At 38.6% G+C, this 16648-nt stretch overlaps 2 protein-coding genes across 2 annotated transcripts in view; one reads left to right on the forward strand and one right to left on the reverse strand.

Annotated features, from left to right (window-relative positions):
- Positions 1-11159, forward strand: part of LOC143468223 (putative GPI-anchor transamidase) — a 24820-nt gene extending 13661 nt beyond the window's left edge. Inside the window, exons 5-11 of the mRNA XM_076965279.1 lie at positions 8660-8736; positions 9154-9265; positions 9829-9925; positions 10104-10221; positions 10294-10404; positions 10555-10724; positions 10927-11159. Coding sequence (XP_076821394.1) covers positions 8660-8736; positions 9154-9265; positions 9829-9925; positions 10104-10221; positions 10294-10404; positions 10555-10724; positions 10927-11119 — 878 coding nt within the window. The 3' untranslated portion in view covers positions 11120-11159. The remainder of the gene's footprint in view (positions 1-8659; positions 8737-9153; positions 9266-9828; positions 9926-10103; positions 10222-10293; positions 10405-10554; positions 10725-10926) is intronic.
- Positions 11160-14237: 3078 nt separating this feature from the next.
- On the reverse strand, positions 14238-16512 carry LOC143468224 (RAB6-interacting golgin-like). The gene is made up of 6 exons (XM_076965280.1): positions 16218-16512; positions 15856-16067; positions 15586-15687; positions 15338-15478; positions 15121-15247; positions 14238-14979 (listed from the first exon to the last, which is right to left on the reverse strand). The coding sequence occupies exons 1-6, from the start codon at positions 16359-16361 to the stop codon at positions 14653-14655; spliced, it is 1053 nt and encodes a 350-aa protein (XP_076821395.1). The 5' UTR covers positions 16362-16512; the 3' UTR covers positions 14238-14652.
- Positions 16513-16648: the final 136 nt, after the last annotated feature.

Genomic DNA, 16648 nt, shown 5'->3' on the forward strand with positions numbered 1-16648 from the left:
ATAAAGCCACCACCAACCACCTTTGCAGTGTGTTATTTTTTATTTGGTTTCTATTGTTACACAACCTTAAAGTGAAGGTTCGTCCACGTTCCAAGCCAAATCGCTATTTTTCACGCCTTTCGCAACAAATCACAAGCATCCGGATTGTGCTGGGTATTTCTGGTTGGATGTTGCCTGATTGGGTCATTATTTCGGGTTCCTATAAATATAAGAAGTTGCTGTTTCCTGCAATTTTTTCAGCTTCATCGGATGGTTTGTTGAGTGAAGTTTCGGTCTAAACTGGGTCGGTGTAAAATCGTATCAATGTTTCGGAAGAAAACGCAAACTATACTGTCGTCTGTGACTCGTCTCGTACAGTTTGGCGATTGATGGCAATGCGTGGAACGAAATTGTACGACAGTCACAATAGTTTAGAATATTATTGAGAATTTCAATCAGTTTTGGGTGAATAAATTTTAATTAGGTGCGAAATTAGCATGGCTTCGATTCTAATTATTACGTGGCTGCGATCATGCCAAACGGATCTCGTACCTACAATGTAGGCGTTTTGTGTTTGCAGAAGTGGAGCATAGTAGGATGAAAATGGAAGCTTTTCACTTGAGTTATAAGTTCATAGTTATAGTCGCCAACCGTCGCTTGTTTTCTTTATTTCGCGACTAAATCGCGCAACAGATTGTTTTTTGTTCAAGTTTCGCAGAAAGTCACTTAAGACATATAAACCCGTGCCCGTAAGACAGGTTGAACGTCATCTGTTTCTGCGCTCTTATGCTGCAGTGCAAATGGTTTTCGTTGGATTATGTGATTCATTTCATGGTGTAGGTACAAACTGTAGCACATTTCGTTGTAATTGGCACCATTACGTTGTTACAATAACAGGCTAATATCTCGTTTGCCACAACAAGTCTTACTAATGAACTCTGAAAATCGATAATAATCTGTAGATTATCCATAACCATTTACAGAGAAGAATAGTAATTTCCAGAAAAATTAGTTCTAACGGTCATTGTTCGTTTTATAATGGCTTGTGATGGCTTGTAGCTTACCTGGGAACAGCATTTAATCGCTATTATGAAAGTGGGTGCGCGCTTATAATAACACTTCTAAGTAAAGCACAGTAACCAGTGTCCTATGCTAGCTTCTTTAAGTATGCTTATTGGTCAGATTAAACAGCTTAACTGCTCGTCTCCAAGAAAGATATTGTGTTCTTAAAAGTTGTTGTTTTGGCTAGAATGAGCATCAACCAGGTCTCGGCCAGTCGTTTGGTTCGATTATTTCTTGTTTATTAGAAGTTGTTGTATTTTCCGATCCAATCCCAGCTAAACACCCTGGTTGAAATTAATTAAAATCTATTGAACCGCAGGCCCAAACGCGATACGGGGGTACATGACTACAGCACGTATACCAGTGCACACGTCATATCGCACGTTTTGACGTTAGCGTAAACACAACCCTTTGATTTTTTGGTCTAATTTTGCCCGCTTTTATTATTGTTTATTAAAGTGACAAGTAAATCGTCTTAGTCATAACCTTGGCGTAAATATTGAATAACATCAGCGTCGATGTAATATAATACATCCCTTTAGATCAATTTGGCGTCTGGTTCTGTGATTTCTTAAACCGTTGTATTTATATGACGCCATTATTCAACTGACGTATGTAACGCGAATTAAATGAAATTTTTGGATAATTAATAATAAATCTGATGGGTAGAGTCTGACATGATCTGCATATGAGCTATTATTATAGTGTGTAATAAAGACAATAATTAGGAACGGTGCTTAATATATAGTCGACGTAGCAACCTACCGAGCTAGACAAAAATATGGCGTAATATGCAGTGAATGTTAATACTGCCACGATGTCTGTTTGTAACGTACTCTGCAAGTTTGTTCGTTCGAGATGCTCTGAAAATTGCGTAACATCCGCCCTGGCGACTTGTCTTTCATTCGGCCACGTGGACCGCTGAGGAGAAACAACTTTCTCTTTTCTAAGGCGCCAAAACTTCTAGCTGTCCAGTCAACATTGAACAGAGGAAATTGGTAAAATTCTCAGTGAAATTTCAAACTTTTTCAACCGTGATGGTTATCACCGGGCGAATTAACTTTTAAAATATATCAACCTACCTCACGACCATGTCTATAATTACAACCCGTCTGGTTAAGTTTCCGCATTGCGAAATACGCCCTCGGAGTCCGCCATTTTCCCGACGTCATTTCACTTCGCAACCCGTTACCTCTTTTAAACACCAGGCCTTCCTGTCTTCCGTGATTCTTTTTGTAGCCGTTTCCTTTCCAGCGTGGGCTGCGACCCTAAATGCGTGCAATTTGTTCGCGGCGTGTTTTCTCACACGGCAATTTACAAGATTGGTATCGCACGAGGCTTGGTATCGCACGACTGGACTGTTGCGCTGGCCATTCAAATGCGTGACCTACTTGAACCATTCCCGGTCAAACGGGTTGGCTTCGCTGCTTGAATTTATTCCCATTGAGCTTCAAAGCGGAATCTAGTTGCCACCTGTTACGAAGAACAGGGGATACTTAAGACTGCCAACAGACGCGCAAATGACATCATTTTTTAGCATTCTTCGTAACTGGGGTATTGAGTTTCTTTTTTATACAATACAGTACAGGCGTTTAAACCCACGCTCGCAGTATACGCAAATTTTTATTGAAAGAATACATGCGATTGTGTAATGTTACTGTTACTATTTAATGGCGTCGGTATTAATTTTATCAATATCAATTCATCAGTTTTCAAGCAAACAAAATGAAAAATATTGGAATAAAACCATCAAGGGATGGAATAACATCTAAACTGTATTTAGTTAGGTATAAGTAGACCAAAAAATCCTTGCAGAAGGCCTGCATTTTGTAATAAGATCGTGTTGTTTTTGAGTGAGTGAATGCACCAAATGACAAGCTCTGTATGTTTATTCGTCCGTTTGTTTGTTAGCCGTAATCAGGTTATTTTGCTGCGTTTGCTCGATTATATTGCTGACTCTCGCGAAACAAGCTATTTTAAAAACGGTTTTTGCGCTAGCTTCCTTCAGTTTGCAACAATCTGTCACGCCATGATCGCCAAACTACTTCGTAAAATGAATCACAGATTATTGATATTATAACCAACACGACCGTTGACGCACTACCTCGTTTGTGACCGTGTTTATCCGATGTCGATCAAACGAAATGCTATTTACGTTAAACAAGCTGATTTTTATCCGTTTGGAAAGTGTTATGAAACAAGAGGTTTCCATGCTTACTTAATATAATTTAGAATCTGGGTGTTTTTTTAGACGTTGATTTTATTAGGGAAGTTATTAGGAAATGAAAGCGTTTTTGTAATATTCGTTGTCACGCCTACAAGAACCATGCCTGGTATCATTGCAAAACCTCGTTTTTCTAAAAAAAAAACACGGTCAATACGTTAGGTAGGAGAAACAGCCGCCGATTCAAGTCTCACACGTGTGTAAAGAGCGTCTTTAAATTTGCTTTATGGTGATGTTTTTATAGTGATTATTTTCATCGTCTAGTGCCCATTTGTCTCCATTGTGAACCTCGTACGAAATGTTTTCCAAGACGTCACTTACAGGATAAGCGTCAACGTCGTTCAAGGTATTTACAGGAACCAAACCCAGACACATTTTGCGCGTGGTCGCGTGTCCTCTTGGCCTCCTGCTAAAATGTGTAACGACTGTTTATTAATATATCTTCCAATCCTGTCACCTTGACTGTGGTCTTAAGCTGGCGGACGGCGCGATTTCGTTATGTGTGTTTGATTAACGACAATGAAACTAGAGCAATGTGTAAACATCTCATTCAACAAAGAATCGCTAAAGTTTGCTTTAAATGTTTGTTTCAATGTGATTTTATTTTCATATCGAAAACATTCGGTTCTTTTGAAAAATAGTTTCGTGGCGTTTGGAAAACCGCAGGCTTCAGACTTGGGCGTGATCTGTAAATGTTAAATATCGTGGGGAAAATATATACAGTTCCTATCACGGCTTCCACCGCTTTTTTCGTCGGTTCATCGTGAACACGCAATCGTGGAGACATTTCCCTGTCCATGTATGGGTTGTTGTTACGACATAGGCCAACATCCGCTTGTATCAACATCAAATCGCTGATCGTTATTGGAAGATTATCGCCATGGCAATCGACTGCCATTGCTGCGCTACAAAGAGCGTTCTTTTTCTTTGTTTGAATAAAAAGCTACCCTCTCTCTCAATTTGAGTCATTAGGTTTGAATTTTGAAGGACTTTGTTTTTTGCTCTGGCTTAGTTTGTCCGGCTATGACGAAAACACTTGTTTCGTGGGAGGCCGTGCCTTCATCGGGGCTGCGTTCCTGGGTCCGAACCAGTGAAATCCCCAACATTCCGTTTGCTTACACGGCTCGATAACGATGTCTTGTATGACGTTTTTCGAAACTATGTCATGCTTAATGACTTTTCAATAACGAACGCCGGCCGGTAGAATTCCAAATAAGGTTGTTTGATGTTTGCTGACTGATTATGCTGTTTTTAGGGTAGAGAAAATGTTCATTAACGCAATAGTTACATAAGATTAGCTTTTAAATCGTTAATAGTTACCATTAAATTCTTCACCAGCGATCGAGCTTCATCCCAAAGAATGATTTTGTACCTTTTTATGGAAATGACTACGCCGTGTTTTCTGCTTAACAGTCAAATTTGCCTACTTTTCACAGTGTTGACAAACGAACGAAGATTAAACACAATCATGTGACTGTGACTTCAAAAAAAAAACTTGACCAGTACTTGGATAAATTGCTCAAGTCAACGTTGGCAAATTTGCTCAACTACCAACATGAACATAGTACTTAACTTTATTGGCTTTGTTACGCCTTTGTTAGCCAAAGGCTGCTTTTGAGTAAGCGACGCTGGGTCGACAACCGAGGGGTTCCTTTCTCAACTCGTCAGCATACTTCAATACCTATTCACAGCAGAGAGGCAGACACCTCTTATCTTTTTCCACATGGTTTGATTCATTTGAAATTCGCCATTCATATTGAGGAATTTTAATAATTTTTGTTTCTTTCCTTGGTGGTCTATTTTCTCGCGCATAAATCATGACTGTTGGATTTAAGTTCAAAGCAGATTTTATTCTGAATTTTTTACTGTCTTTAATGAATGGTCGGTTTGCACGCTTGCCAGGTAGATTACATACGACCAAGTAATTGTACATTTGCACAACGACTTAAAGTACAGGACGCTTAATTGTTGGTTATGACATATTCAAGCAAAGCCTGTCCCGAATACCGACAACATTAAACTTATTTTTTCTATTTAGAACATTCTGATGATTGGTTATGTCGTCACCCATCTATGTCATGAAAAGCAGTGTCTTTGCGTCACATTAGTGAGGATTAGTCCAACCAATCATAAGAAACGGTCGCATTGGCGATGAAAAGTAGAGCCCTTTGACGTATATCCGTTTCGCGCTAAAATACCGCGGACGACCGTTACACCAGCCATCGTTGTAGTGCCAATTTGAACAGCTTTTGAAAGCTATGAAAGCACACAGTAGCACTTGAATTGAATATACAAGGCTTATCTGAACCTAGCTACTACTTTGGGGACTTTCCGTTTTTGATTTAATGAATGGGATGTGACGTAACTGCGTTTTCTCTTTTTTGTCGTGCGCTCGTTCCTCTTTTTTTCTTTCGATAAAATAACTATCTATGCGATGCCAACGTGTATAGCTAAGAGAGCGTTCGTGTTAGTGGTTGCGTAAAAAGTCCTACTGTTGATTCGTTAAGAACGTTTCAGGGTTTCTTGATTTGTTTGTTTCATTAATCGATTGATTGATGTGTGTCGTTAGAATACTAGGTTAAAGTCGACAGTTTTTGCCACACTTAATCTAATTAATTAATTGGTGATTTGTTGGATGAGTTGGCATAGATATTTTGTGAATTGATACTTTAAATTGCCGATGCACTTCAAGCAACTATGTGGTGATGGTTAAAATTAATAAAACTTTTGTGCTTGCGTCCTTTCAAGGTAACACTAATGAAAAAAATAATAACACCTTTGTTAAACCACAAAATTTATAACATAAAATAATGAAATAACATGAGGCAAAGTTTGTGTCTCGCTGAAAATAGCAATTTATTGTCTGCCAGAAGTCTGCCAGTCAAGCAATTTTCACGTGTTGCAGGTTTGCTTCGTAGGCAAGACGGCCAAGATACGTAAAAATTCGCCTGTAACCACGCCTGGATTACGCAATACCTGAGCTAGTCCTCAAGCAATTTAACCAATCAATGAAAATTGTGCCTGCGCCGGCGGAAAACGCCGGTTTGGCTCAGGCATGCAGTGTCGCGCCTTCGGCAAAACGGTTCTTCTTTTTTCATTCCTTTCGTAAGGTTTGCGCAACTGCTTGCGTGTCAGTAGACCTTCGACATGCTTTGTTGAGTGTACATGTCGCAGGTCGTCTGGTTTACGCTGTTTAAGTTTAGTTGTAATAGGATACAGACATTTTTAGCCTTCGTTTAGTGTTAGGCCATTAAAGTGTCTTCTTTCAGGCGGTATCCAGCCTTCAGAGTTGAAATAGACTTTGAATAGACGCGAACTGCTGGCTTACATAACGTGAAAGAACGACTGTTTCAACACCGGCCAGTTTTTTTCGCGACCTACTTGGTATTTTTCAGTCGTTGCTTCCAATTGTTTTTTCACCGCTTGACTACGTGACCCGCTTGATGTGACGAAAACCCGCTGCTGGTCGAGCTGTCGCGTAAGTGGCCACTTCGAAATTCTTGCGACTGTTTACTTAGTAGTTTGTTTGCTGGGGCGCGCAAGTTTTGAATATAACGTTACTCAACTTGCCGTACTTCATTATACCTTATGTTTGTTATAAGATTTTCAGAAAATTGTTCGTTTATCCAGGTGTGTACTATAAATAAACGTGAGCGGATTCTTACGCTCAGGTCCTACATCTAGGGCTAAAAGCATGTATTCAAATTTAGGTTGTGTATATGGTGTGTTATTGGTTTAAGATCCGCAACACGACACTTTAATCTGTTCTAGTTGTTTGTAGTTTGTCTCCGTTTCACCGCAGTTTGCGTAAAACTAAGAGAGAAAGATAAAACCGAAGAGGTCGATTCCTTGCAATGTTTGCGACACAGTTTATTAGTTTTAATTCTAGTGAGCGCTCGACGAGTGATGCTTTTTTGTTCGATCAGTCACAGTCAGCTGACCTACTCTTTGTTCGCTGTGAAACTGTTTTTCGCGTTCCGATGTCCTCAGTTCAACTTTGAAATGACGCAACCCACGTGCTTTCAAAGTAATGCGTTGACAATTTCAGTTTTTTGTTTCACCCCTGCATCGTAATACGGAAATCGACGAGTAGCTTCGAGTTGAATTTTGATTGAAACATCCCTCATGTGGCATTAAGCTTGACTTGTCTGTTTACAGTGACGTCAGTTTCAACGCTTAGCTTAGATGGGCGTAGGTGACAAAAATTGATGATAATTGAATTGACGTTCTCGTTTTATTGAAGTGATTCAGATCGAGGAAAAGCGTGTGGATAATGGCGAGCAAAAAGCTAATGTGATAAAATGAAATCACAAACCGCTCAATTTCGTCATCAGGGATGATTCAAGAACCACATGAAAGTTTTTTCAAGGAAAGTTCGGGAATTTCCTGTAACTGAATTATTTTCATCTTGTAGAGAAAGCGACGCGGCCTCGGTCTCACTTACAGACGTCGAAATTGATGACGTAATTTATTCGCAGACATGACGTCATGAAACTGGCTGAAAGTCGATGGTGAAATATTAGGCTTAGTCACTGGCTCTTGATGATGCCATTGCGTCGGCACTTGAACTGTGGGCGATCGTCATCGCTTAGACAATAAAAGCGAGTCAGCACTTGGTTTAATTTCATTTCGTCCAGTACACCTGAACAGCCCGCTCGTGTATTTAGCTGTTATACCAACAGTACAACAGTCCAATAGCGCAGTTACTTGGTTCAGCCTTTATAAATCAGCTTTAGATGCGCAGTTGGCAAACGGACAGTTCTTGTAAACGTGACGTGCAGTGCATTGTCGCTTGGCCGCGTTTATATTATTCGCGGTTTGTCGTGTCGCTGCTGCCAGTTCACGTGTCTGAGGTCAATGTATCTGAGGTCACGTATCTAATGGGAATGCTATGTCGCCTGCTATATTTATAGCCAGTGTTATTCAGGCATATCGATATATGTAAATATGGTTCCCATGAAACAAGACCCGTCAGCGTGACTGGGGTTACGCATAGGCATGTAAGGTTTCCACAAAATATTTTTCCGACTAGCCTGTCGCCTCTGTTGGCCTTCCAAGTAACCCGTTGATTGTCTGATTTTGAATTATTTTGCGTTTGCTTGGCATCTTCATTGACGTGATGGCGTCTGGTTTAGGAAAAGTGCAACGGGCAGAACATTGATTTTATATTATCTCTGGAAAGGAAAAATATTCGTTTTAAAAATTCTCCATTTACGTAATTAGTGCTAGCCTAGACGATGACTCACCGCCAAGAGTTGAATCGTGTGGAAATCGATTCAGCTTGGAATTCACCTTTTTCAAATTTAGTTTTGACAACTCATCGTTGGTTTCTATGTAGATGTTTTGTTAAATATTTAAGTGTCTGATCGAGCTATCCGTTGACTTAACTCTCAGGGAAGGTGTACAACAACAAAGATGAAACTATCGACGTTTATGGCTCGGACGTCGAAGTCGATTACAGAGGTTATGAGGTAACTGGTAGGACGTTAATACTTCATTAACTGATAACTGAATATGATCGCTGTAGGTTTTTGTCTGAACAAGTAACTACATGACTAGTATGCGTGACTATGGGTAATCGTTTCGGTTTAAAGATGCTCGTTTTAATTTTTCAGTTAATTTAAGTTAGATTTTTTTTATCGGAAGTGTCTGATTGTGGTAATGAATGGGCGTTTTACTGCCAACCTATAATTTCACTTTCTCATGATGAGAGTAATTTTAAAGTTAATTGCCTTTATCTCGGTTCTCTTACTTCCGCTTATCTAGCATACTTAAAGTTTTTAGAATGCCTGAAATTTTAAAAAGCTGTTAGTAATTACCCCTTTGTAAGTGAATGCTCGTGAAAAATGTGGTTATTTTTATCTTTTTGAAATGTTATCAATTTTCAGGTGACAGTTGAGAACTTCATAAGAGTACTAACCGGACGATTACCGCCTGATACGCCCCGTTCAAAGCGACTGAGCACAGACGACAGGAGTAATGTCTTGGTTTATATGACAGGTAAGGCGAAGCTTTTTTAGCAAAGTTTATTAGCGGTTTATACCTAGCGGCGATTCTATAATCGTATGAAGTATTATCCCACCAATATATGCGCCTTCCGCTTGCACCTTGGTCACCAATACTGCTCCTTAAAGGGCGAGCAGTATTGTCCAAAGGTGACAGCGCGAGTTAGCAAAAACAACGAGTTCTCGTCTTGTACGTGACGCTATCACAATTACGGAATTACTGAACTTTAGATAACGGTTTGTTGCTTGTGCAGCTAGCCTACATAACGGATTAACGCAGCGACGTACCTTTAGTGTTAAACACCTTAATCACCAATGTGATTGCGTGTTGAATCGTGACAAGCGCATTGGATTAAGGTGAAACAGTACTAAATGGGTCCTATCTTCATGATGGCGAAAGTAACCTTTAGTAACGTATACACGTAGGATCTGTACATTGAATCTATCAATGGAATTGGTCCTGTCAGGACTTCCTTTACGTTAACATGCCTACACGGTGTATCTCTAACATTTTACTTTGGTTATTCCGTTACTTAACTCGGCTCATTTATATTTAAGGTCATGGCGGGGAAGATTTCCTCAAGTTTCAAGACGCTGAAGAGATCTCCAACGTCGAGTTAGCCGACGCTTTCGAACAAATGTGGCAAAAGCGAAGGTAGTTAACCTGTTTATTACTGTCTAGCCTGCTGTTTTGCGATAAGGCAAGGCGTTTGGAATCACCGGATAACACCCGAGTATGTCTGTTTTTTCTGAGTACTACAAAATTGTCTTGGGTTGCAAAATCAGCTACAAGGAAGATCAACATAATTTTATCAGTTTCTTTCCACTAACAGATATCACGAATTGTTGTTTATCATCGATACCTGTCAGGCAGTGTCGATGTACGGGAAATTCTACTCTCCTAACATTATGTCAATAGCCAGCAGCCAAATCGGCGAGGACTCTTTATCGGTAATAATTGCTGTGTACCCTTTTTGTATGAATTTTCACTGTGGTTAATGTGTATACTTCGTGTTTTCACAGCACCACGTCGACCCTACCATTGGCGTATACATTATAGATCGCTACACGTACTACCTACTTGAATTCCTGGAGAGTACGAGGCCCGGAAGCCGAAAGACCATGGCACAACTGGTAATACAATGTTAACTAAAAATAACGGTACATTTTGAACAACAAGATCGATGCGGATAAGGCTTGAACATGGCGTAAAAATCCCACGTAACTTTACATTTTTCCGTTGTCGTCATATACAGAAAAGGTCAAATGTTATTTTCGTTCCAGTTCGAAATATGTCCGCGTCACCAGTGTATCTCCTCTACTGGCGTTTCGACCCATCTTTTCCGCCGTCGGCCAGATCAAACGCTGGTCACAGATTTTTTCGGGAGTGTTCGTACGGTGGATACGTCAGACGATTTCCTCCACATTTCCCCGAAATCGAAGGCACTGGAAAGGTATTTGCGTGGTCACATTTATACAAAAGCTCTGTACGCGTGTGCTATATCGTCCCCCCACAACCACGTTACAAGGGCAATATTAAATACGCCGTGATTATTATTATTATTATTTGTTTTACTATAGACCTCCACTACATTTTTTTAGATTAGTTACTATATAGCCATATTGAGGTGTATTTAACAAAATTTAATCTATTAGGTCGACTGATAATGTTCCGTTGTCAAGGGGTCATTTTTCACATGTGACTCAATTTCTTGGTGACCAACTTGATCAATTAAAAATTCTCCCTCAACCGGATAAGACGTCACTTGGTTCGAAAATAGAACGCGCGGCGAGTGCTGCGTTTTTGCTTGTTGTGGTCATGGCTATTATTAAAAGTCTTATCGGATGACGTTTTATGCGTACTTTGTCAATAAATTCATTCTATTTTCGTTGCCGTTTTCGATCTGTTGACAAAGCCAGTGTCGCATCGTTTCGTGTTAGACTAGGATTGTGCTAATTTGACTAGCTACATAATACTAGATCATTTTGATCATACAGTTCGTGTGATTCATAAATCCTGTTGGTCGCTGTAGAAATGTCAGGTTGAGCTTTGGATAAAGTGTAAACTGTGGATCAGACCGACCCTTTTCCTTGTTGACTACTTCTGGACTTCTCGTGCGTGGGCGGGACAAATACGAAGTAGTAAACAAGTCTTGTACACGGTGGTGGTGCAATCGACGTTCGCTGTTAAATAGGTCATTTGAACGTGTTTAGAGAACTGCTGCAAATGGCGACCTCCCTTTACGTTTTCCAAAACCTTTTCAGCGAAATAACTTCAGTATCGAACAAAGAAAAGCAATCTACTGTATTCAGAGAGCAAGGGGTGTTTTCGTAACATTTACGTCAGTGTTCGCGGATTGACGCATTTCGCAAGTCGAACGTCTCATTTTAGCCTGGTTTGACCTCCCCGTTAATCTTATAAATACGTAACTTCATTATTCCATTATTATTTACAGCTATAGAAAAAGTTTAAATAAGGTTTGATCGGGCAGATATAATAGACCACCCAGGTTTCGCTTCACTATAACGAAACTTAATTTTATTGCAATAATTATGTAAATCCTGTTGGTTCATAACCTCGAAGGCGGCACCACGGCTTAAAGTTCTGGCGCTACTACGCCAACTGCTGCTTTTTATCACTCATGGTAATTTTCTTTGCCATAGTTGATCAGTATAAGGCCGAAATAATAGAAGCAGCTAACCCCTTGCATATGAACGCAAAGACAAGCCTAGAAGCATTAACAACACTGTCAAATGAACTTGGTAGCAATGGCGCAGATAGGTTACATGCTGCCCGCGGGATGGATTTGGGATATGGTGCCTACCAACGCCCCAGAAAAAATTTTCGTCAACTATTTGTTTGAAATATATTTTTTTGATTGTATGCCTGCAGACAAACTTGCAACTTGTGTGTTTGCAATAAACGACACAAGAACTGCTGATAGAATCACATAGTTTTTGGTATAATATCAAAATTTTTACTCTCGGACTGAGAAAAGTCTTTGCACGACTAGACTGAACTCATCGCTCGAGATCCGGTTTAAAAACCCTTACATATCTGAACGGAGCATTTTATGAGGACCTATGAAAAACCTTTGTACACGTTTTGTAAGTTCACGGTGTTTTCAATTAGCCCATATATCTTAGCAGCTTTTGGCTTCCAAAAGCAACCTTATGTGTTTAACTTCTGACCTGAAACTCTACTTTTTGCTTGGTAATTTTTTTCTATTAATATGGTAGCCTACTTTTACTTCATTTTCACTGTTCCTGTTAGCATGTGTTAGAATATATATAAAGGATTTATTTTAAGAACGTACGCTCGTGCATGGGGTCATAGGGTGACTTAGATTTTGACTCAAAATAGTCCGTTCCTTATATCACACACACTGAGTTATAACTACCAGTTCACAAAAAAGTCGGCGGTGTGCATAAATTGTTACGATAAATTAAAGTAAAGCACATAGTTAGTATGGGAAAACTACGGAAGTAAAGTCTACTGCATATTTAGCAACACATGTGTTATAGGCTGCAAGTACAGTAGGCCTAGAATTTGCCTAATTTGGCTTTGTTTAATTCATCTGTATGCCAGTTTCAGCTCTAACTCGCCTTGACTTGTCCTGATTACTGTAGTAATGTTTTGGAGCAAACAGCGGTATAGCAATAACATCGGCTTAGGAACAAGTTCAAGTCGATTAAAAAGGAATCAGTATATGGTTGCATTAAATATTTTGGTCTATATATGGCATTAACAGCCTAACAATTGATAAACTAATTACAAATGTCATGTAAATCTATTTCTTGTTTTGTTCAAAATCGTATGCAATAGCAAATAGGTTAAAACAGGTTATAAGCCTAATGTGGTTATTTTTTTCCTTTCGTCCTTTGCAGATTTATTGTTCAAAACCTCAAGCTATGCTATGATAATGATAAATAATCTGTTTCATAATCCAAGTGATCACGGCTACATGCAAACAATGTTCCATTAAGTTTATGGTAAAATCCATAATGTCATTCAAAGTTTTAAATTCCACGTAGCCTACGAAAAGGCTACAACGCACAAATGGCCAACGTTTCTGAGAGGTCGGTTCAGTTCGGTAAAGCAATATATGGAGATTGGGAACACAAATAGCATCGATTTCAGTTGAATTTTTCATGAGTTCGGCCGATTTATTTTGAGGTAAAGGATAAAACGCAAGATGTGCTAAGTGCAGAAACCATCTTAGTTACTGTACCATAATTGACGTTCAGGGAAGTGGTAAGTCATAGTTGAGTAGGCTATCTAGTCTAGTTAGTATCCATTTTGACCTCGTCGAGAAAGCAACACCCGCTATATACACCTCTGATTTTTTTAAGTTAAAGTTATTTAAGCTTAGGCCATTTTCACATTAAAATCTGAAGCCGTGATATCCATGGCTGTTTTAGAAAAGCGCTCCAGTGCGCCCACACGTGTCCAGTTGCAACCTCAACAAGCAGCACTAGGAATGCTTGACAACTATGTGGGATTTCTATGAGATCGCAATATTTCATAATCTCCCATAGCAGCACATTGAAATGTCGCGTACTCGGAATTAGCGAGCCCTGCGAAGACAATATCTCAAGAAAGTGTGACAAAATAAGCTCACTTCCGCAAAACGAAATGGTATTGAGATTTGAGACGTCTTTTCCCGACGCACTTAACGAGCTCTTGCCATACATCACGAGATTCAAAGTTGTGATTCACGCTAAAGTTGTTTGCAAGTATCAACTTTGTACCTAAATTATTATCAATATACTTGAATACCTTGTAAGTGCAACACTTACCACGCATAAAAATAACGGAAATGATGTAAGGATTCTATCCTAGCACTGGTCATAAAATAATCAAGTGGAATCGAGTTTGAAAAAATTAGTGCTCAAGTCAAGTACTTTACTCAACGAAAGTAGTTGCAATGGTCATACTCAGCCTTGCAAGAAAATGAGCACTTCAATAGATGAATCAGGCTGTATTCTAGAGGTAAAACAAGTTTACAGAATAGTAAGTGCAGGAGTCATTACAGCAGCACCGAATATGTGTACACCATATAAATAGCACTTCAGTATAAATTTTTCAATACAAAAGCTTGAATAAAGTAATAATGTAAATAAAAAGCCCTTCAATTATGACACTAAAACATAGCAATATCCAAAACAATGATCATGTACTGCATAACACAAAAAGGCCATAAAAAGCACTTGAACATTAGCTACCAAAGAAGCCACTCTATTACAACATTTTTAAAAGTCAGCTAACCTCACCTGTCTGTATGAACCTTGAACACAAAGTGTCGGATTGCACTTTGATGTCGAAATTTCCACATATCTGTATTAATATATTCCAAATACAAAAACTATGTACAGGGTTGATCACGCTGCGGTCATTACTTTATCAGATGGAGCGCCATGAAGACTATCACTTGCATCTGTAGACGCAGTTTTTGTTGGCTTTGGGTCCTTAGTTTCCGTTTCTTTTGTGGAAGTCACCGTGTTTTTATCGTCACTGCCTTTTGAAGTGTCGTTCACATCTGGCTTTGTGGCTTCAGATTCTGATCTCTCATTGCTTGGAGGATTTTCTGGTTTTGATGGATCATCACCTTCATTGTCTGGTTTAATTTCCTTTTCCTTTATTTCTTTTGTTTCAAGTTCTTCTTCCTCAACATCCAACTTGTGCATCAGTTCCTCTAATTTCTTGGCCTGGATGATTAATATTAAGGTTAGTTAAACTTTTGCAAACTGTAAATATGTTTGGTTAACTGGAACACTAGAAGTTACAACCATAGATCAATAGAAATTTATTAAAAACATTTAGAAATTAAAAATCAATGCAACAAAGACCTTTCTTTCTTCATTAGCTTGTATTAAGTTAAATAAATGTTCAGTTAAGTCTTCCTTGACCACAGTTTTGTTGTGTAACTCAACTTTTGCTACAATATATTCTGCCTCTGCCTTTTCAAACCTTTTCCTGTAAACATAATGAAGTTCCTGGCTTAGTGCTATTCATCAAAAGGCGTAAAACTAATAGCATTTGGTATCCTATAAACAGATTACTTACTGTGCAACACTGAATTCCATGCAGGCTTCATCTATTTTATCTCTGAGCATCCCAACATCACAATTCAATAATTTATCAAGTTTTGTAAGTTCAGCTTGGATTTTGACCAACTTACTCGATTCAGCAAGAGCCTTCTTTTTCCTGAATGAAATTATCGTTTATTTATGTGTGAAAGCAAATTTCTATTTGTTAAATCGCACCAGTTTGATCAGTAACATTTGATTTTTGAAGAATAATTTTTTTCTTACCGCTGAGCAATCTCTTTTGTAAGCATTGCTTTTTTTCTTCTATTTTTCTCTTCCATCTGTTTCTGTCTCAAATGGACATCTTCTAATTTGAGTTTTTCTCTCCTGATCAAGCAGAATGTTTGTAAATGAAAATATAAATTTCACTTTAGAAACCTTATAATGTATATACATGATCAATTGATCATGTACACAATTTAGCGCTGCTACAAGATAGTTCCTATATAAGCATTATTGCACATTTCAAGTTCGTGAATTATACAGATAGTTTACTTTTTGATTGCTTCCTCGTTGTCAATTATTTGCATCTTCGGAGCAGGATCTGATGATTCGGATGTACTCGTCTGTGGAGTCTCTTTTACCTCTTTCTTCTCCTCAATTAATGACTTAGATATAGTTGGCTTTGGCGGTTGTGATAACATAGCGTCAGCAGGAATATCATTTAAACCAGACCCTTTTTTGGCAGGAGGATGTTTATTCTGTACCTATAATAATTAAACATTGTTATAATTAGTTAATTATCATATTAATCACATTTTAAATATTTTTGTTCCACATTGTTGAAGATTTATCATGAAGGGATACATTTCTCTTATTTTTAATTAGGTAAATTATTGACATATCAAGCAACAAACCATGGCTTTTTTAGGTGCTTGATTTTTTCTTGTTGCAATATGTTTAGCTATTCTAGCTCCACGGCCAGCATTATACTGATTTTCACCCTTCTGCAGCCTGCGTAGATCAGCTTCAGTAAATCCTTCCCAATCCGACATTATCATTTATAATACCAATTTCAGATAATACAAAGTAACGGATCCCTTCAACTTCGGGTAACAAAATTTCACTGTACATATGTTTACCTGTCTACACATGGATAGTTCCATTTCACATGTTATAATTGTGACAATTACTTATATTTTGTATAGCAAATAGTTGAAAGATATAATAATGTATCCATGTCCATTATATGTATGCTGAGTTAATGTGAGAACACTCTGATTGTTCCATTTAGGACTAATAGTGTTATTTCAGCATTATCTTTATATTTTGTGTGCTTTGGATTAAG

Source organism: Clavelina lepadiformis, chromosome 8, assembly GCF_947623445.1.
Source record: "Clavelina lepadiformis chromosome 8, kaClaLepa1.1, whole genome shotgun sequence".
Lineage (NCBI taxonomy): Eukaryota > Metazoa > Chordata > Ascidiacea > Aplousobranchia > Clavelinidae > Clavelina > Clavelina lepadiformis.